This window comes from Rhipicephalus microplus, chromosome 10, assembly GCF_043290135.1.
Source record: "Rhipicephalus microplus isolate Deutch F79 chromosome 10, USDA_Rmic, whole genome shotgun sequence".
NCBI lineage: Eukaryota > Metazoa > Arthropoda > Arachnida > Ixodida > Ixodidae > Rhipicephalus > Rhipicephalus microplus.
Genome location: NC_134709.1, coordinates 86,408,008 through 86,428,846, shown reverse-complemented (window position 1 = coordinate 86,428,846; position 20,839 = coordinate 86,408,008). Strand labels below are relative to the sequence as shown.

Here is a 20,839-nt window from a genome sequence, read left to right as displayed (position 1 = left end):
AGGTCATGAGGGCAATTTTCCAGTACAGCAAACAAAGCTGAAGTTTGATGCTCAGAAATAGTTAATCGCGCAGTGAACATTCCAAGGACAGCAGGAGTACTCCCATCCACTGTACGAACGGTAGGTGCAATCGCAGGCGTCGGAACTTTTTGGAGGTGGCGGCGGAGGTCTGAGCTCATCACAGATATTTGTGCACCGGTATCAATAAGAGCAGTTACAGGTAAACCATCAACGAGAATTGTAAGAAGGTTGCACCGCTGGTCAGGAGTAATCAGAGGATTTGCAGTCCGAGTCGTGTATGCAGCATCATCTCCGGGGGCTGCACTGGCTGGTTTTCCGAGCGACGGTCGTAGGGAGACCGAGAATGGCGGGGTTTGGGCGAGCGGGACTGACGACCCACAGGTGATGGCGAGTGGCTGGTCCGACGTTCTGAATTATGCTTTGCACCTGTCTCAGCAAGATAGGACGGGGCATAAGGTGCACGTTCGGAGCGAGGTCCCCAATCACAGAAGCTCGGTCGAGGTGATGAGGTCCAACGGCTGCGGCAATGGCTAGCGATGTGTCCTATCCTATGGCACGTGAAACACATGGGTTGATCATCATGAGTGCGCCATTCAGCTGGGTTTGGTCGTGGCGCGAACATGCGGTTCGGAGTGGCAGCCACGACTGGAGCCGAGCTGGAAATAGCAGGGGCATTTTGATGAGGTGGCGAAATGCCCATATCCGCGATCTCTTGGCGAACCACGGCCTGTATCATTGAAACAGCATCGAGGTTGTGTCCTGGCGCGCTGACGCTAGACATAGCGAGTGCCATAGCCTCGAGTTCCCGATGGACTATTCTGGTGACGTTTTCCGGCGCTGGTGGTTGACGTAGTGTGGGCAAATCTTCGCAAGAGGACATAGCCGCCGTGTTGGGAAGGCGGTCAAATCGGTGAACTATGCGCCTACTTTTCACCTGTTCGAAGCGACGACATGCTTCGATGACCCTCTCCACCATCGAGCAGTCCTTGCACAGCAGAAAATTGAAGGCGTCATCGGCAATTCCTTTCAGGATGTGTCAGACTTTGTCCTCGTCGAGCATGTCTTTGTCGACCTTGCGGCACAAAGCCAACACGTCCTGGATGTACACGATGTATGGCTCTGTGGATGTCTGGGTGCGAGTTGCAAGCTCTTTCTTTACAGCCACTTGACTTCCGATGGGTTTCCCAAATAGATAGCGCAATTTCTGCTTACAGACGTCCCAGCTGGTCAACTCTTCTTGATGTGTCTCGTACCAGAGTTTTGCCATGCCATGCAAGTAGAAGATGATGTTCGCCAACATAAGCGTCGCCAATGGTTGCTGCTGCTGACGTGCTCATATAGAACCAGCCAGTCATTGACGTCTGTGCCACTTGTGCCGTTGAATGGGCCTGGGTCACGAGGTTGCACCACAACGATCGGCTGCGGGGCTGACGGATCTTGTTGACATTGAGTAGCCTGGTCAGTCATCGTGGTAGCTGCAATGCGCCGTCCGCTGCGAAGATCCAGCACGTTGGGCTGTATAGCGAGTGGTACCCCGCACCTTCCACCAATGATGTTACGGTGAATAAAGTATACTGGCGAGCAAATGCGTACAACGCTGCTGCAGTCGGAGCACGTTCCCCTCAGTACTTCGTCGTCGTCATCCTCAGGCATCTACTTAGCCCGTGACAATATCAAGACCAGCACCTACGCGTTCATTCACTACTAGTATCTCACTTTTTTTTTCTCTTACTTTAAACTTTTTTTATGGTTTGATTACTAACATGACATTCATTTCTATTGTGTATTCTTGAGCGATGTTTTTTTTTTTAATAATGGAAAGTCTTTTTATAATTTGTGCTTGCTTTTTTAGCTTGTTTTACGTGATTATCTCACATTTATACTCATAGGATTTTTATTGTCGTTCTATTCCTATTAAAATTAATATTAATATTTTCTCATTGTTATTCCTGTTAGGACTTGTATAAAAATTGACAATTAGTTTATGTTTATTGTATGTATGGAAATTATACCTATTCATGTATCTATTCCTTTTATGCTCCCCGTACACAATGCCCTGTTGGGTCTGTAAGGTATTTTGAATAAAAAAATAAATAAGTGTCCACTCACTGCAAGGCATGGTGATGCTTTCTATTTTCTTTAGTGTGGGCAATGCTAAGTTTTTCATTGTTGTAATGTACTAAACAAATCTATAATGTGAGTGGTAATTCTGGGTGCTTTTTCTTTACTTTCTCTTGTTGCCATAGCCATCTTCCTTATATTTTCATTTGTAGGAAACTTCAGCTTGAAGTCGTCTTTGCTCTCAACTGAGACCGTCTCCAATGTTTGTCAGGATTGGAAAACTCTCTCACCGTGCATGTGGTTTTATATCCTAATGCCGGTCAGACCTGCATGAGGTATCTCGGGATGAAAAAAAAAAAGAAAAAGAAAATAGTGTAATTGTGCATTCTACTGGAACTGCTGACTTATTTAGGCTGAAGCCCTGCAAGGAGGTGGGGTTTGGTCACAGGATCATTGTATTTAACTGGGTAGGATACCTGCCTCCATGCAATAGAGGTGTGTATTTGAGAAAATGTTTCTCTACTAGTGAAAAACGTCAACGTAACTGTGATTTAAGATTTGCGGTTGTTTCAATGTATTTCATGGCCACAGGAATCTGAAGGCAAGCATCGTGAACAGACTTGCCCTGCATTTGAAAAGTGCGAGCCCTAGGCAACCTAATTATCTGTACGTGCGAAGGAGTGCTAGATTTATGTAGCTGCAGACCGATGCGATTTACTTACCTTAGTAAAGCCTTCAGTTTCTCCACCGAAGGCGTTTGTCTCCTCAAAGTGATGCCGTAACCACTGAATGAACTGCTAGGTTACGTGTAATATCAGTGTCACACACGCACTTTTGATGCTGTATGGCACATATCTGGATCAGATTTATTTATCGTAATCAACAGTTGTCACTGCTGCACGGCCAAAACTAATCCGCAGTGGGCTTGTACAGACATCATATTGCTGTCTGGGAGTCATGCCGCAATGTGTAGATTGGGACAGGGATTGCACACAATAAAAAAAATTACTGTTACACAACGCCTGATCCAAATGGAGCCAAGCCTAGATAAGCCCTGACTGCGATCGAAAGGGCTTGCTTTGCACTTGTGTAATTTCTTTAACGAAGTAAATTCATACTGTGCATCATTTTCTATTATACCAACTGAAAGATGAGGCCACGGAAGATTGTATTTACAGAAGTACAGTTTCTGTGTCCAGGAAAGTAGCGTAAGTTTAAAGGCTCGTTTTCCTCTATTGGACAAAATATTAGTGAGAACTAATGCACAATGATGTGAAGGCAAATATAGGGGAAGTTGCGAGAAGTAATTGTAATGTAATTGGGTAGAAAGAAAAGTGTAGGAAAAAATAGCTTGACACCACCAGCAGGAACCGAGCCTGGCGCTTTCAAATTGTGTCCAACGCTCTACCACTGAGCTATGGCGGCGGTCATCCCCTTCTTGTCCACTTTCGTATGTCGCAGGGTCAGTCTCTGCTAGTGGCAGGTTATCTTTGTCCACTTTTCTTTCTTGATATTTACGTTACAGTTACTTCTAATAAACATTTCTTATACTTAGCATCATTGTCTGGTAGTTGTCATTAATATAGTTTCTGTGTGTGGCACCTTTATTTCGATTCCTCTGTAGTGTTGTTTTTTCATCATGGATTCCACGTTATATGCAGGCACGAAGACCTCACGCTCAAGTACTACGCTCGACGGGTACTATGTCACATCTGCCACGAGCACATGAAGCAGCGCTGGGAGTCGTACTTGGGCGGCGGCGACGATGCCTCCGTTGCCGAGCCCATTCTGGAAGAAGGTGCCCTCCTCCTCTCCCAGTGGTGTCAGCCACTGCACCGGGTGCCCGCCGACTGGGTGCGTCACACCCTGGATGAAATGGCTCGTCGAGCCAAGGCAATAGCCGCTGCAAAGCACCCTGGACATCCCATCGTCAGGTGTGACTGGCAGTTAAACTATGGAGGTACGTGATGAGAGCATTCTCTGTCTGCTTAGAGTGGAAAATAACGAAAATAGTAAGCTACAGCGGCACCTGGATATCCGAAATTGCATTGAATGCAAAAGGCCAGCATACACGAGTGCCTATTGATGTCCGCATTATGTGACACTATGGCGTGACATCATCACTTTGTCTTGCGAGTTTTCTTCCCATTAGGTGGTAATGCCGATGCTCGCTGTACGGAAATTTCCTTTCGCGAGCCATGTAATCATCATCATCACCACCATCAGCCCAGTTAAGCTGACTGCAGTCGAAGGCGTCTCCCATGTTTCACCTACAACCCGATCCTGTGTGTGCCGTGGCCAAGTTATCCCAACTAGCTTTTTAATCTCGCCTGTCGAGCTTCCTGACTCTCCTCGCGTGAACATAGTCTATAATACCCCTGTCACACGGCATGATTAATGTTATTCGCAGCGAATGTCATTGCGATTTCACACTCTAGGTCTACACCTCTACCCAATGTGAAATGACATTTGCAATCAATGTTACTGTTTATCGGCAGGCTGCTATGACTCCTAAAGTTACAAATTGCACATTCAATTTACATAACATACTCAAGCTGGTTCAAAATATACTGCGAGACGATAAAACAGTATCCATAAAAAACAAATCCTTGCGCATACCAGAAACAACACTACCTATTATGGAACTGAAACAACACTAATTGACGGTTCACGTTCGATTTCTAGGACCCTCAAGGGATCCCGAAAACGTCCGAAAAATTGGGCAGTCCGAAAAAACGAAGGCAAGCGAAAACACACTTTTTAATTGGTATTTTTTGCTGACGAAGATAATCACGGCAGGAGTTCAAGATTCTGATTGCAATTCAGGAAATGCATTGTTTAAGGACTCTGGAGCCGTTTATATATTAAAAAATGAAAAAAAAAAAGGAAAGACCTCTGATGTGGCCGGTGCTACTGCATTTGTAAGCACTTAGAGGTGGGGAACAGAAGTAGCTTTTTCTTGTTTGCACGACATTTAACTCGCCCACGATGATGTCTGCTTTATTTTCAGCTAACGTCCTATTGTCGCTGTACACCGATGGTGAACCCGATGACAGTGTTAGTGCTCGCGTCATCTCCAAGCTCATTGGCTGTGTAGGCGCAGCCTCTTCTATCTCGGTGTCAGAGTCGTCGGAAGTAACTTGGATGATTTCGCCATTCGTCAAGTCTGCACACAGCTCGAGGTATTCGTCAGCGTGGGCGAAGCCCTCAAAGGTTATCCCGGCTGTCATCGAAACACCGGCAGTGTGCAGATCGTCAAAGCCAATGTCTGCGGGTGGAAGTTCGTCCCACACTCTGTTTACTTCGGACGAGACGGTCGTCTCGGCGTCCACTAGGAAGCTCGCGTGGCGAAAACAGTTTCGTAGGGTCTGTTGCATAACCGCCTTCAACGAGTCTGCAAGCATGCTGACGGCAGACCATAGATCAACAGCATAGCTTTTCCGCTGTCGGAGGACAGGAGCATACGGTGCACAGCACCAGCTTGCTGTGGCATGGCTGTGGCCGCAGGTTTGACTAACCCCCGAATGCAGAGATGTTACTTGGCTGGCGACTTCAACTTAACTTGAGCAAGTCGGCGCGAAGCAAGCAGCGGACTTCAAAACGCCCAAGTCAGCCTTCGCGTTTCATAGATGCTCAGGCTGTCTTGCTTGGTCAAGTCAAGAACGAGCTTGAAAGCAGAAACACGCTGCTTGCCTGCTAACGCGGGTATTAATGAAGTTGTTCGCGTAAGGCATGCATTACACCAAAAAAAGACCATACGTTTTAAAATAACTATAAAAACGAAGGGCCACAAGCATATTCTTGCCATTTTACGGCTAACGAGCGGCACGTGGTGCCTGCCACCACAGCGATGCGCAGTGTTGCTTCTGTAAAGCGTTCGTTGTCCGCTGGTTTTAGCGGCCACCCAAATGCGGTGCGTTTCTACATGGTTGCTTGTTTGGAGGCGAAACAAGCATCGCGCCGGTTCTTCCGTCGTTTTTTTTTTCCCTCAATCGAACGCCATGGCATGTATTTGTGCTGACCTGGCTCACGAGGTGACGCGATTTTCACGGTATTTGCCTTTCTGTTCGCCTGTGTGCATGCCTGTAAAGGGCTAGGTCGCAATTATTATGAAAAAAAAAGTTCTGGGAACAAATGTGATTCGTATCCTTTTGTTGAGCTTGGTAAACAAGAGAAAAAGCGGGGGTCAGGACATTGCCCTCAGCAGAATTCTGTCTCGTGGGGTGCAGCAATTTATCGCTGCATGATGGTGACACGGATAAAAAAACCCGTGATAAGGGCACCTCTTTCTTATGTGTGTGTAATTTTACGTAGCGTTGTGCTACAAGCGATGTCTTTCTGAGCGAGAAACAGCGCTTTAGACGGGACGAAAGGATCTTAGACGAGGCACACGGACACAGCACCGAGTCAATTTTTTTTTTTTTACCGAAAGAGACGGAAAATGTCGTCGTGTTATAGAAAAACAGAAATAGCCTTTGCGGTTACGGAACACTTCGGCGTTGTCGACACCGGGGCTATTAATACGCACCTGTGTGTAGTCGACACAACCTGTAACGCATGGGAACTCAGCCACTTCATAACAGTCCGCCGGCTGCGGAAAGCGCACCAGCATCGCGTACAGGTGCTTTGCGATGAGTAGCGTAACTTTTCCGACTGCACGGCACACTGTCGACTACGGAATGCGGACGAAATTTCCGGTGACTGGTTGGTATGTGCCAGCGCTGTAAAACCTGAGAGCCATCAGTAGCTGTAACACTGGATGCACGGGCTGTCTTCGGTTGTCTCCACTTTCACGGAGCGGCAACATAACGAGCAGCTGCCCCACGGCGTTCTTCATGAATCTGTACCTAGCGTGGAATTGTTGCTCGTCGTGAAACTCCATCGGATTTCCTTGGTCACGTAAAGCGGTTCCAAGAATCTTCGGCAGGCAGTGCGCCTCAAAAATGCTACGCTTATGGCGAGGCAAGCAAACTCAAAAGCGGCCACCTTTCACGCGACGTCCATTCGAGAGGTGGCCATGTTGGAATAACGCGTGAAGTCGCTTTCAAGCTAGCCTCGCAGCTGACTTGAAACTTGTCCTGACTTCGACCGAGCCAAGTTGCCTTCAAGTCATCCGCAAGTTCGAGAACGATTTATGGCGACCGGCAAGACTGTCTTGAGTCAAGAACGAGTCAAGTACGAGTCAAGTAACATCTCTGCATTCGGGGGTAAGCTACGGCTAGCAACGGATTGGTATGCGCTGGATTGGGGCATTTGCAGTTTCGAGAGTACGGCACCCACAGTGCGATAGGTTCGAGGGTATGAAAATAATCAAAATGGCAGCGTTGATAGTTAAGGGGGGACGTGGCAAGTAAAACTAATTTTTTTATTAATGTACTGTTTGTGATGAAATTTGGTGTGTGTATGTGAATGATTGTGAGGATTCCAAATATGAAAACCGTTTTCAAATACCTCTTGTACTTTTTGAGTTACAAGCATAATTATACTAATTAATGCTCTTCACACTTAAAGAGATAATTATTGCTAAATGAAATTATTTTTTCATATTATTATGTTCCCAAAGCATCAACTTGTGCAAAGAAGCTATTAGTTGATTTTTCTAGTTCTTGTAACCATAAATAAAATTTCCAAAACATGGATGTTGTTTTGCGCACACATTGCAGTAATTATAAAATGTGTTCTAAAAATTTTAAATGATGAGTAAGAAGAGAGATAAAGCTTTATTGCACTGCTAAAGGCCTCCTGAGCCTAGTGCAAAAAACGGAACGACTCTATCAGTCTTTGTTAAAAAATGACAGATGTTCTAGCGAAGGCACATAGGCGAAAATCAAGAGTTGAGAAAACTGACTTTGAAAGTTCACTCTTGTTTGGAAGTTCACAACATGCCTAAAACACTCAGAATCCTCCTGGGCAGTAATCCTGAGATGCTGTGGCCTTGGCCTCTGTAGAGCGCAACCCAGTTTTGCGCTTCTTTGTCGTGGAACAATGCGCCTTTTGAGCCCTCTTCACCCTTTTGGCATCCTTTTCGGCTGCTCGCCGCAAAGAGCAGTCTCCTGGATTGAAGCCCAGTTGAGCAGTGATCTCTTGCAGCGCACTCTTGCAGCCACCATTGAAACGGCAGACTGCATCTGCAACTGCACTTTCCACACTTCGAAGGGAGGCGAACTGGCTCTTGGACTGGAGTGACCAAATGAGGCTGTTCATACTCTCCACAGCGTTCTGGGTTTTTCCCTGCGCACACCTTTCAAGGAGCTCTTTGTTCGAGAGGCGCTTGTAGATTGGCAGCAGTGCCACTCGCACGTGAGGGGGCAGTTTATGTTTGTGAGGCGGCAGCGGCTCTCCCTTGGCCAATGCCTGATTGTGCGGGCACCAGGAGTCAGTCCCACTTGGGCACAGGTCGTGGTGTGGATCCTGGTCTGTGGATGTTACATGGTAATAAGTGGCCATGATGGCCCTCTCCATGCCAGGAACATCGTTGGGGTGGCTCTTAATGGCCCAGCCATAATAATTCGTCAACTTCTTTATAAGGCCCTGCGTCAGCCGGCCTTTGCCACCCATGCTCAGTCCTCGGCCTTTGTATTTGTGCTCATCAAGAAGGTTGCGCAAGGAAGTGCCCATTCTTTTTTTCCCATGGTTCACACACTCCTGTTTCTTAATCAACATGTAGCCATACACCTTGTCTTGCGTGAGGGCAAGGTACGTACGGCTGTCACCGTCGCAGAGCACATTGATGTATCGAAGCTTGTACTTGGTAAACGATCTTTCAAACATGATCCTCGCTGCTTCTACTTCCATTTGGCCTGCATTAGCATCGGTGTTCTTTTGGCACTGTGGCTTGTGTTTCTCAAGCCACTCCTCATAGTTGTCGTCACCAGGCTTGGGGCCAACAGCACAGCCTTGGCAGTAGTTGGACAGGACACAGTGGTCCAAGACCAAGCCTGTGTACAGCTCGATTACACAGCCCACGCCAATATGACTTCTGTGCCCCCTCGTCATCCACGTGCCGTCGTAAATGACGTCAATGTTGCCTGGCACTCCTCCTAGGTCCTTGTAAATGTCATGCACCTTCTGTGCACTTTCTGCTTCAATGCGGGTGGCAGCTGATGTGGTGGCAGGGTGGCTGTACTTCCTTTGCAGTCTCTGGTAGGACTTGTGGTGCAGTGCTCGATGCGAAATGTCCATCGCAGAAAAAATGTCATTTATGGCAGATTGTTTTCTGCCAACTGACTGCACAGCCCTCAAAGCACGCACGTTTACCTCAAAGGGGTTCGTTTTTTGTTGCCCGGAGCACCTCGGGGACGACCACGCACTGTTCACTATGCCACAATTGTCACAAAAAAGTTCCATCCTCGCCGCGAGTCCAAGGCAGTGCGTAGTCTCGAGGCGTATCGACCCTTCGTCGCACTTGTTGCACTTTACTGACGAAAGCAGACCGTTCAGCATCTTCTTATTTACAATGAAGAATGTGGAGTCCTTACCGCCGTCATTTTCGTCGCAGCCTTCGTTCAGAAGCTCGAGCTTCCGCTTTGAAGCGGATTTCGATGCTACGGCATCCAAAACATCCCGCCTTGTCTGCGCCCGCTGCGCGATTTCTTCACTGCTCGGAATCTGGGCCGAAACTCGCGATAGAATGTTCGACGCGCGCACGCCCGGAGTTGCAACGGCTGCCGACGCGGTGCCACCGCAATCGGGTTCGCGAGAGCGTCCATCACGGTCGACGGCATCCGGCGGTCTGACATACGACGATGTGGCACCTTCCACACTCTCGGCCTCACAACAATCAGCGAAGGGTCTGAGTAGCGGCTCCGTGACGCTTGAAGAGCATGCTCCGTCCGGAACTGCGACTGGGACGGCAGCCGCAGTCGTCTGCCCTTTGTTCCAAGCTTTCCGACGCTTGCCGTACTTGTGGACGCTCCGGAACTTTTTTTGCGACAACATAGCACCGCAGTATGAGCAAGCACTCAGAAGAGACCACCGATGTAAACAAAGCTTGGTAAAAAAAGCACGCGAACTATCACAAAAACAGCCAACTGGCAAAAAACGAAGCGCACGCCGGATGATTCTCGACTCGGCGGCCGCAGATGCGCTCGCGCTTCCAAGGTTGCCAAGGTGCGCGGCGCAGCTTTGACCAGTAAGAGGTCGCGCCTGCTACCACGTGACCCGCGCAGCCAATTGCCGTTCTTCGTTTTCGTTTTTTTACTTGCTCCTCGCGCTTTTATTTTCACTCTGCGAAATACGAGACCGCGACCATCGGGAAGCCGGCTTTCTCCTCTTTCCAAAGCTACCAAAATGGCGGCCCACGGTCCACAACTTGGCGCGTTTGTGCGGCGTGAACAACACCGTTTCAGGGGCTTTTTTTTCGCACTTTTCGGCGACTAGCCTCGGCAAAAACACTATTTGCGGGATTTGTAGCGCACGTTTCGCTGTAATATTTTAGAACAAGGAAGTTGAAGGTGTGAAGATCACGAAAAAAAATAAATCAGAAAATCGCATATTTTGACCAAAATCGGCACTTTACTTGCCGCGCCCCCCCTTAATTCGAGTCTGTTGTTTGCAGTAAAAAGTCCGGAAAATCGAATGGCAAAAGCTGTAAAGGTCCAGAATATTGGACTGTTTAATACACTAACTCCATGAGCAACTTGACGGGGCTACAAATGAGTCCGGGAAATCAGGCATGTCCGGAATTTCGAGCGTCCGAGAAATTGGACGTTGACTGTATTTTGGAACTCAAACGTTTGCGGGAAGCCGTAAGTAAGATACAGGCATTGTTCACTTTGTGAAAATGCCTCCATTTTGTTACTATTTTTTAGGCAGCACCACCTTTTTCGGTAAGCCCTCTTCCAAAGTAAACGTGGCGTTCATGATGTAGGGCCATGTGGAGGGTGGTGGAGGGTCACTGTGCAGCCGCAAACGTTTGGCCAAAAACATACTTGTAGTGTGGCAGTAAGCCTTAGAATGAACAATCAAACTGTCTCTCCTCAAATGTTTCTCCAAATGCTTCAACAATGCAAGCAAGCGAAACTGAAATTGGCAGCAAGCTGCCGTACTACTAGCAACACGAATTTGTGGAAAATGGCTCCATAGTCTTCGCTACACTGTTAAGGTTTCATGGCACAACACGCATTGCTATGAAGCAGCACTATAGGAAATATCCCACGTGTTATTCACTGCCTCCACTTGGCCACTGAAAATTAAGGGTTTTTTGTGCGGGTTATACGTGCAAAAGTATAGTATTCCTAAAGTATGGCTCTGCAGCAGTGAACGCCTATTCTAAATCGGTTGTTTCTTGGCACAGCAGCTCTTACTGCTATGAAATACCATTATAGGGTAAATGTTCTCTAATATACATTCTCTCTAGTATATCCCTTATCTGTTTATTTTGAATGCTTCAATATTTTGAATGATTTGAACTTGTCCTGAAGCAAGCTTTGGTACTCTGTTATTCATGAAAACATTCAAAGTGCTCAAATGTTCACCCTTGCCTAGTCCTTGGTAGGGCTGGGACAGTCCAGGACGATGAACCGATGAGATGGTTGTTTTTTTTTCTTCTGTGCAGCGCTACAGGAATCGAGGTGGAGCTCTGCGGAGTGCCGGTCCTTGCTTGGTTGCATCAACCAGGCCCTATTTCACGAGTTTGGCCTGTCTGGAGATCGGCTGCACTTCCACGTACCGGAGAACTCGTTTATAGACAAGGTGGGAGAACTGTCCGTGTAGTTTATTGGGGCGAACACCTTACTGTAAAAATGTAAGTAGTTCGCTTTTTGGAAAAGTGAACCGGTTGGTACCGATTCGGATAAATTACAAGCGCTAAGACGATAAGGGCTAAGACAACAGGGAAGGGCCCAGCGTGAGTTCTTTCTCACAACTGAAGGCTTCTTTATTGCTTCATAAGAAAGTTTATGCCCAGATCATATCCTCGCCTATCACTTATGTGAGACATGCAAACTGTTGGTCAAAGCAAGATGCTACAGATACATAGCATTTGCTTCCCCTCCTACTATCACCTATTCTCGAGCAGAGTCACTACTTTGGCAGATAAGGCCAAAAATATGTCACTGACGCACATGGACACCCAAGTGTTATTACAAAATGCTTCTGCAAGCTCACCTGTCGTGCGATGTGGTGTTTAAACGAAATTTACGTGGCAACAATAGTGCACTCTGCATCGGCACTCAGCACAGTGCACTGCCAAATGTAAGTGGTCTTTTCTGCAAGAAAGACTGGTGCTTCCTTAGGTGTATATATGCACACATTGGCCAACATAAACTCATCCACAGTGCAGATAGATGCATTAAACAATGCTAGTCTCACATGGTGCGAATCCAACCTTATGGTTGATAGTGCAGCGTTAGATGTTCCGCACAGTGGTTAGTTCTTTCCAGTATTAGTACGCCGCACTGTGTCAGTGCCCCTTTGGCTGACAGGCTTTCCAAACTAAGTGAATCGTTGCGGAGCGCTTGTGGCGCTCTTGGTGCATGAGCAACCCATATTTTGATAGATGCTCCTTTTGCTAATTTTTTCTTCTTTAGCATGTCGTTCTCCTAATATTCATTGTCTTCCCCTGCGGTTCACCGAGTGACTGCTGAACCAAGGTTGCAACTTCAATCCCGCCCTCAACGTCCGCATTTTTATAGAGGCAAAATGCACGAGGCCCAAGGAGCTTCTGGGAACATACGAGTCCCTTAACTGGGGAACCATCCAGTCTGGTGCCTGCGTTGCACCACCTACATAGTTGGACTTGATAAAAGTTGATCCATCGTCGCCTAGGTACTGTGCAGTGTTGGTGCATGCACCGACGAGGCATACCGACAAGAAAAGTTTCACTTGTCCTTATTATTTCTTTTGCGGCATAAAATGAAAGGCCAAGGCCTGAAGAACTGGAAAAAGGTACTTATAGTGGGGGGAAACTTCAAAAGTCCGTGACTTGTCCTTCTCAAAGGTGGATGTCCACCAGCCTGCACCAACCTGCGGGCACTTCCAGCTGACGTCACGAGCCGGACGGATAATGCCTTTTCTTTTGTTTTTTTTTTATCCATACTGCATCCTGACGTCACAGCATGATGTGAGGTTCTCATCACGTGCTCACTCGAGATATCGTGACATTTCTTGCCACCTCGCACGCGCGGCTATTTCGAAAGTTTTGGTACATGACATCATCACAACTGGCCAGACTGCTGCATGAAGCCACCCAAGTTACTACTGTAGCTGGACGTCAAGCTAGTGTCGATGTCAACAGGTTATAAGTTCTCGTGCCTACTTTCTTTTCTGTCTCTTCAGTTGTTATGTAATGAAGTAAAGCGTGGGATTGGGCTAGTTGCTAATCTATTATTAAACTTCTCAGCGCAAAAACTTCCGACAACTAACACAAGACACGAGGACGTGCTCTTGTGTTAGTTGTCGGAAGTTTTTGCACTGAGAAATTTAATAATCTTCAGTTATTAGTAGGTGTTTGTCGCGTCTTGGCCTTCTTGTGTTCTTGTTTTCACGCCTTGTCTCTCCGAATCGATACTTAATAACTAGCTCAGCTCTGTTAATATTAAAATATGATTATGAGGCAGGTCTTAGTGGAAGGCTTCTGTGATTTCAATCAACTGTAATTCTTTAACATGCACCTAAATTTAAGCACACGGGCCTCTAGCACTTTGGCTCCTTATGAATACAGCCGCGGCAGTCAGAATTTTTTTTTTTTCAGGGGATCGTTTAGCCATACCTTATAAATGGTCATGTGTGTCTTTGTATATGTCCATGTATATATACCTATGCAAAATTTTAAAGATGGCCTGCTGCGGTGGTTTAGTGGTTAAGGTACTCGGCTGCTGACCTGCAGGTTGTGGGATGGAATCCCGGCTGCGGCGGCTGCATTTTCGTTGGAGCCGAAAATTCTGTAGACCCGTGTGCTCAAATTTGAGTGCGTGTTAAAGAACGCCAGGTAATCGAAATTTCTGGAGCATCTATCATAATCATATGGTGGTTTTGGGACGTTAAACCCCACTTATCCATCATCAAAATTCCAAATATGGATGGAGGTGGGATAAATCGCCCCTCTTGGCTACGCTTCTGGCAGCAGCTGGGATTCATTCCTGTAATCTGAAAGGAAACAGTAATTAAGATCAAGTAGTTCACAGTGTAAGGTCCTCTTCAATAGCGACTACAAAACTTTTTAGACGGAGCAATTTTCATTGTGGAGAAGATTCCATGGCTTTATTGTGCATTAAAACAGTATATAAGTGTATTAGCGCTTATAGCGAATTAATAACTCAATATGCCATATCTATATCCACATTGTTCATATCCAAATCAATATACCAAATCATGTCCAGATCAAGCTTGACAAGTTGGATACGGCTTTGCCTAGGTGACTGATGAACAGGGTCTGGCTGCCTCCTTGGCTAAAGAAACATTCCTATATGCACTTCATGGTGTTGCTCAACGGCATCGCTACCCAATATCCTGCTTTGTATCGGCGTAACACTCGTTCTTATTGGTTCATGCTTTCGAACATCAACCTTTAGGTGGAAATGCCCCGATAGTCAGAAGTTGCACCAAGATGTGGTGATGCGAAGATGTCGCTCGCGTTGATTGAATGTGTGCTCGACACAGGTCTTGGAAAAGAAAACGGGAATCCCGCTGACATTGTGCGTCATCTACGGAGCGGTGGCCAGGCGCCTGGGCGTTCACTGCCTGCCAGTCAACTTCCCAACGCACTTCCTCCTCAAGTTTCTGGAGCACCCTCAGTAAGTCTCTTTTGTTTGTGGTGACGGGGCCTTTTTTTTTTGTTGTTTACTGTAGGGGAGTAGCGCGAAAGACAGGAATGCAAGACGCTAGGCATGTACGAATACATGCAAATTTTATTATAACGAAGTTTCATCTGACACAAAAATAATTCTTTATATCCGAAAACTCGTCATAAAAGTGTATTCCCTAACACTATAACTATTGCAATGCTAGTCTTCATTTACTTCGTTATAACTGATATTTTATTATATCTGGGTTCAGTGTATCGAGGTTTCAGTGTATTTGACCACTTCGAATAAGAAGTGCATCTTATACACTGGAAAAAACAATATTCGGAATAAACAAACATTTACAAGTCACATGTAAGATGTAACTCTCTGTAAAGGTGGTTTCACAGCAATGGAGACATGCTGCACTGCGAACACACCTAATAAGGTTGGATCAACATGCCTTGAGGTGGATTACCACCTCAAGGTTGAATCAACATGCAGATTATCCTCACATTGATTCATAATCCTTAAGTTCAAAAGTTTCTTATACCAGCTTATGTGCGGTAAGTGCACTAGTTTTAAAACTGAATGTATTCTACAGGTTATCACTAGCATTCCGCACAAATGTCGAATTCTGCTACTATTCAAAGTTACGTTTTAAACTAAAAGCATCCCATTTGCACACGCTTTGTTCCAATTTTAAAAGATATTGTGCAGGTTAGTTGAGTAATTACAGATGTGTTCATTCTTTTTTTATTATATGTGATATATACTGCTGTAGACCCTCTTTAAACAGAACCTGAAGGGATGAGGAAAATGTGTTGCGTTCAACAGGAGTTCAGTTAACCGAGAGATGAACCAAAGGTAGATAAACCAAATATGAAACCAATCGTGCTCGATGCAGTTGTTTTATTTAAGCAGCAGTTCCGTTTAACAGATCGCAGTTTAGCTTTACATACTTCATAACGTAACTTCATAACAAATACGTTTAGCTTCATATTCAAAACAGGGTGAAGCCCTACAATGAAAAACTTGCATCATGCGTGACATTTTCACATTGCAGGCTGCCAGAGGAGCAGCGGTACACGTACATTGACGTCTACCACGGGGGACGCTTCCTGGCACAGGGCGAATGCCCATCACTGTGCCCAAACCTGCAACTGGACAGGAGAACCTGCTTCTCTGTGCTCCGCACACCAAAGGTCAGTGGTCATTTCTCTCTAAATTATTTTAAAAAGTGCTGACATGAATATCATTTTGATGAATGGATTACCATTTAAATATGGATGAATGAAATTATTAGGATTAATGCTCTAAATGAAAACACTGGTCTTAAAGAATCTAAAAAGAGTATTGTGGGGCCTGGAAAGGCATTGAATGTATTTTTCATACTGCTACCTTAGCTTAGACATCGAGGGGGCAGTTTCTCAGTGACACGTCATAGCCGCGTGAAGTCTCATAGGAAAACAGCAACTCGGGACGTACTACCGGCATATCGGTCGTCCACTCGTGGTGCACGTTGGCAACAATTAGTGAATTATCGTCCAGCGACCCCGAGAGTGATTTCTGTGATTTGGGGTGCACCCTGGACGCAGAATTTTGGAACTGTGTTTAATTGTCGCAATGATGTCTATTGAAAAGAAACTCCCTTGTACATGCTAAGGTGTAAAAGCTGTAGGATAATCGAAAAATATTTTAGAAGGGTCTTTTGACTTCGGTGTGTGGACAATGTCAATACTGTAGTGGACGCTGAGTGCTATGTTAATCCTCTAATGGATGGCGCTGTCGGCATGCGCGCGCCACCTCATGTGGGGTATATAGCAGGGGGGCAGTTGGGAATAAAGGGGGGGTCTTCTTGTTGTTGCTATGAGCCATGCTCGTGTCTTACTCGGCGTCTCTGAACATGGTGTCAGAAGTGGGCGTCTAACGCGGAGTTATGGAGGAGACAGACGCCGGACCTTCTCAGCTCAACTTCATTCACGTCGGTACACCGGGACTTCAGCCTCCGTCGCCTTTCAACTTCACCAGCCCTGGGGAATGGACAACATGGATAACGAGGTACGAAGATTACGCCTTCGCGGCCGGTATCAACACAGCCACCGACGAGGTGCAGGTGCGAACTCTTTTATATTGCATGGGTTCCCAAGCACGTAGCGTCTTGTCGTCGCTAGGACTGTCTGCTCCGGAAAACCGCCCGTTTGCGGAAGTCAAGGCTAAGCTCACTTCGCATTTTGTCCACCCTATCAATGAGATTTACGAGAGCCGCCGATTTCACCGCCGAGTGCAACAACTTGGGGAGCCGGTTGATGAATTTTTCACCGCGCTCAGGAATCTTGTCAAGCGTTGTGGGTACAACAACGCCGAGATCGAAGACCGCCTTGTGCGAGACAAGTTTGTCGTTGGATTGCGGAATGAGAAGCTATCGGATCAGTTGTGCCGATGTACGAAACTTACAGCTGAGGAAGCGTTGTGCCAAGCGCGTGTTCATGAAGAAGCCGAAAAAGAGCGTCTATCCCGTGAAACTCCCAGCGAGAACGGGGCCTTTGACAGCTTAAACGTGGACGCGGCGCAACGCGCGAAGAACGCTTCATCGCGTCGCAGCAAATCTGTGCAGCCAACTCAGTCTACTTGCGATTACTGCGGCCGTGGTCACCACTCTCGAAAAGAATGCCCAGCTCGCAAAGCCACATGCAATTTCTGCAAGAAGCAAGGTCATTTTATTGCTGTTTGCCGGGCCAAGCATCGGAAAGAGCTGTTAGGCTCAGTGGAACTTCACGCGCTCAGTACGCGTCGGGCACGATATGCCGACATTCACGTGAATGGTCACCTCGCACACTTCAAGATAGACTCAGGGGCCGAAATAACGGTGGTTTCACCTTCTTTTCCGGCATTACCTACTGTTTTGGATAAAGTGGACGCCGAGGTATCCGGTCCTGGAAATCAAAGGCTGCACGTTCTGGGATCTTTCACTGCTACCTTGCAGTGGCGTAACAAAGTGTCTGTGCAAAGACTGTATGTTATCAAGAACCAGACGACACACCTCCTGGGATTACCAGCAATTGAAGACTTGGGCATCGTTCAGTTTTTGGACTCTGTGGATGGTATTCCGTCATCTCAATCAAAAATTTTTCGTGGGCTTGGCGAAGTACAGGAAGAATACCACATCCGCGTCGCTCAAGATGCTCGTCCCTTTTCATTAAGTGTTCCTCGACGAATACCTCTGCCTCTGCTAGAGCATGTGAAGAAGGAATTGGATGAAATGGAAACCCAAGGAGTCATTCGCAAGGTTGACACGCCTACCGCATGGTGTTCAGGCCTCGTCGTCGTGCCGAAGTCGTCGGGCGGGTACAGGCTCTGTGTCGACTTGACGAAGCTTAACAAGGTTATCCAGCGGGAACGCTACATTCTGCCGACAGTTGAAGACATCTTAGGTCAGCTTGGTGGGGCACAAATTTTTTCCAAGCTCGATGCAAGATCCAGCTTCCACCAAATAAAACTAACTCGTGAGAGTGAAGAACTGACGACATTCATCACACCTTTTGGCCGATATTGCTACAAGCGTCTTCCCTTTGGCATTGCGACAGCACCCGAGTATTTCCAACGCTTCATGTCGAGACTGCTCGAAGGCATCACCGGAGTCGTCAACATGATAGACGACATACTCGTCTTTGGTAGGAACCATCAAGAGCACGACCAGCGTCTAGCTGACGTCTTGGCACGGTTGACTCAAGCGGGTGTCACTCTTAATGAAAAGAAGTGTCAGTTCAGGGTCTCTTCTGTCAAGTTCTTAGGAGTTGTCGTCAGCCAGCAAGGAATTAGTCCAGACCCGGACAAAGTCAAGGCTATCATGGATCTCCCACCACCAATCGATGTTAGTGGTGTTCGCCGATTACTTGGAATGGTAAACCATGTGGCTCGATTCATTCCAAAACTGTCTGAGATCTCCGCACCTATTCGTGCACTCCTCAACAAGAATAACGCGTGGAGCTGGAGTTACAACCAAGAGGAAGCGTTCAAGAAGATAAAGTCTTTGCTCAGCTCCGACACATGTATGGCTATGTACAATCCCCATTACCCAACTATAGTATCGGCTGACGCAAGCTCTCATGGCCTTGGTGCCGTTTTACTCCAAGATCAACCGTCAGGAATTCGACGAGCAGTTGCCTATGCTTCCAGATCTCTCACTACTACAGAAGGACGCTACAGTCAAACGGAAAAGGAGTCTCTGGCTGTCACATGGGCTGTCACCAGGTTCGATCAATACCTACGTGGACTAAGCTTTGAGGTCGAATCCGATCACCTTCCGCTTGTAGCTCTCCTGTCAAGTAAAGATCTGGACATCTTGCCACCTCGAATTCAACGTATGCGAATAAAACTGATGCGCTATCAGTTCGCCGTCAAGTATGTTCCTGGAAAACTGCTAGCCACAGCGGACACACTATCAAGAGCACCCTGCGACTTGCCAACTTCTAAAGCAGTCAGCAGCTTGGAAGTCTATATAGGGGAAGTTCTCAAGGAGCTACCTTTACAACTGGAAAATCAGCTAGACGAGATCCGTCGTCTTCAAGCTCAAGATAGCGAGTGTTCTTCTATTATGACTTATTGTGAGAAAGGCTGGCCGTCCAAGAAGAGAGTTCCGACCCATTTAGCACCATACTGGAAGGAGCGAGAAAGACTGAGTGTGTACGATGGGTTACTCTTACTGGATCGCCGCATTGTCATCCCGTCAGCCCAACGCAAGGACATTCTCGCACTACTGCACGAAGGACATCAAGGTGTCCGCCGCTGTCAAGTGCGCGCCCGCGAGTGCGTTTGGTGGCCCCATTGCAGCCAGCATATTGAGGACCTTGTGGCTCAATGTGCTAAGTGTGCTGAGACGCGAACCTTGCGTTCTGAGCCACTGTCACCAACGCCAACACCGGAACGACCATGGCAACGCCTGGGAATCGACTTGTTCCACCTGGAAGGACGCGACTACGTCCTCATTGTCGACTACTACTCCCGATTTCCAGAAATAGTCACACTGGGAACTTCATCAGCAAAAGCGGTTGTTGCTGCGGTCAAGAGTTGTTTTGCCCGTTTTGGGATACCAGACGTTGTGCGGACGGACAATGGACCTCAATTCTCGTCCAAGGAGTTCGCCGACTTTGCAACGGCGTATCGATTCTGCCACGAGACCAGCAGCCCTCGATACCCTCAGAGTAACGGAGAGGTAGAGCGCATGGTGCGTACCGTGAAAGATTTGCTGAAGAAAAGCCCGGATCCGTACCTCGCTCTACTCGCATACCGAGACACACCTGGAGTTTCGGGCGTCTCTCCAGCTCAGTTACTCATGGGAAGGAGACTACAAACTCGTCTTCCGGTTCTGCCTGAACGACTTCTTCCGGCCTTACCCAATCACGAGGAATTTCAAGCACAGGATACTGCGGCGAAGTTGAAACAGGCGAAGGACTACAATAGCCGTCACAGTACTACTCCTCTGATTTCTCTCAGTATGGGGGAGGATGTGTGGATAAAGGATTTAGGTTGCAGCGGTCGTGTCCTCAGCCCAGCTCAGCGACCAAGGTCATATGTGGTCGAGACACAAAGTGGTGTTGTCCAGAGGAACCGTTGCCATCTGGTGCCGTTTGTAGATGACCAAAATGTCCAACAGCAAGCATCAATGGCTTCATCACCGACGCATGGAACCTTGTCATCAAATCCGCCAAGAGACTCAGCCTCGACCTCAGCGTCGGAATCATTGTCTCCAAGTGCTTCAAGTGCTTCGTGCGCATCACCTGTGCCGCCTGTGAAGATGCCTCCCTCGCCTGAAGTGCAGACGCTACCTGTGCAAGCAAGTGCGCCTCAGTGTGATGAACCTAAGCGTACGCGTTCTGGCCGTGCCGTGAAACCGCCGCGCAGGTTGAACATGTAACTATCCCGGGAGGGAAGATGTAGTGGACGCTGAGTGCTATGTTAATCCTCTAATGGATGGCGCTGTCGGCATGCGCGCGCCACCTCATGTGGGGTATATAGCAGGGGGGCAGTTGGGA

At 47.3% G+C, this 20,839-nt stretch overlaps 1 protein-coding gene across 1 annotated transcript in view; it reads left to right on the top strand.

The window, feature by feature from the left end:
- LOC119181287 (F-box only protein 21) overlaps positions 1-20,839 on the top strand; it is a 55,450-nt gene that overhangs the window by 10,328 nt on the left and 24,283 nt on the right. Inside the window, exons 3-6 of the mRNA XM_037432490.2 lie at positions 3,744-4,042; positions 11,639-11,775; positions 14,683-14,816; positions 15,871-16,009. Of these exons, the coding sequence (XP_037288387.2) occupies positions 3,744-4,042; positions 11,639-11,775; positions 14,683-14,816; positions 15,871-16,009 (709 nt within the window). The remainder of the gene's footprint in view (positions 1-3,743; positions 4,043-11,638; positions 11,776-14,682; positions 14,817-15,870; positions 16,010-20,839) is intronic.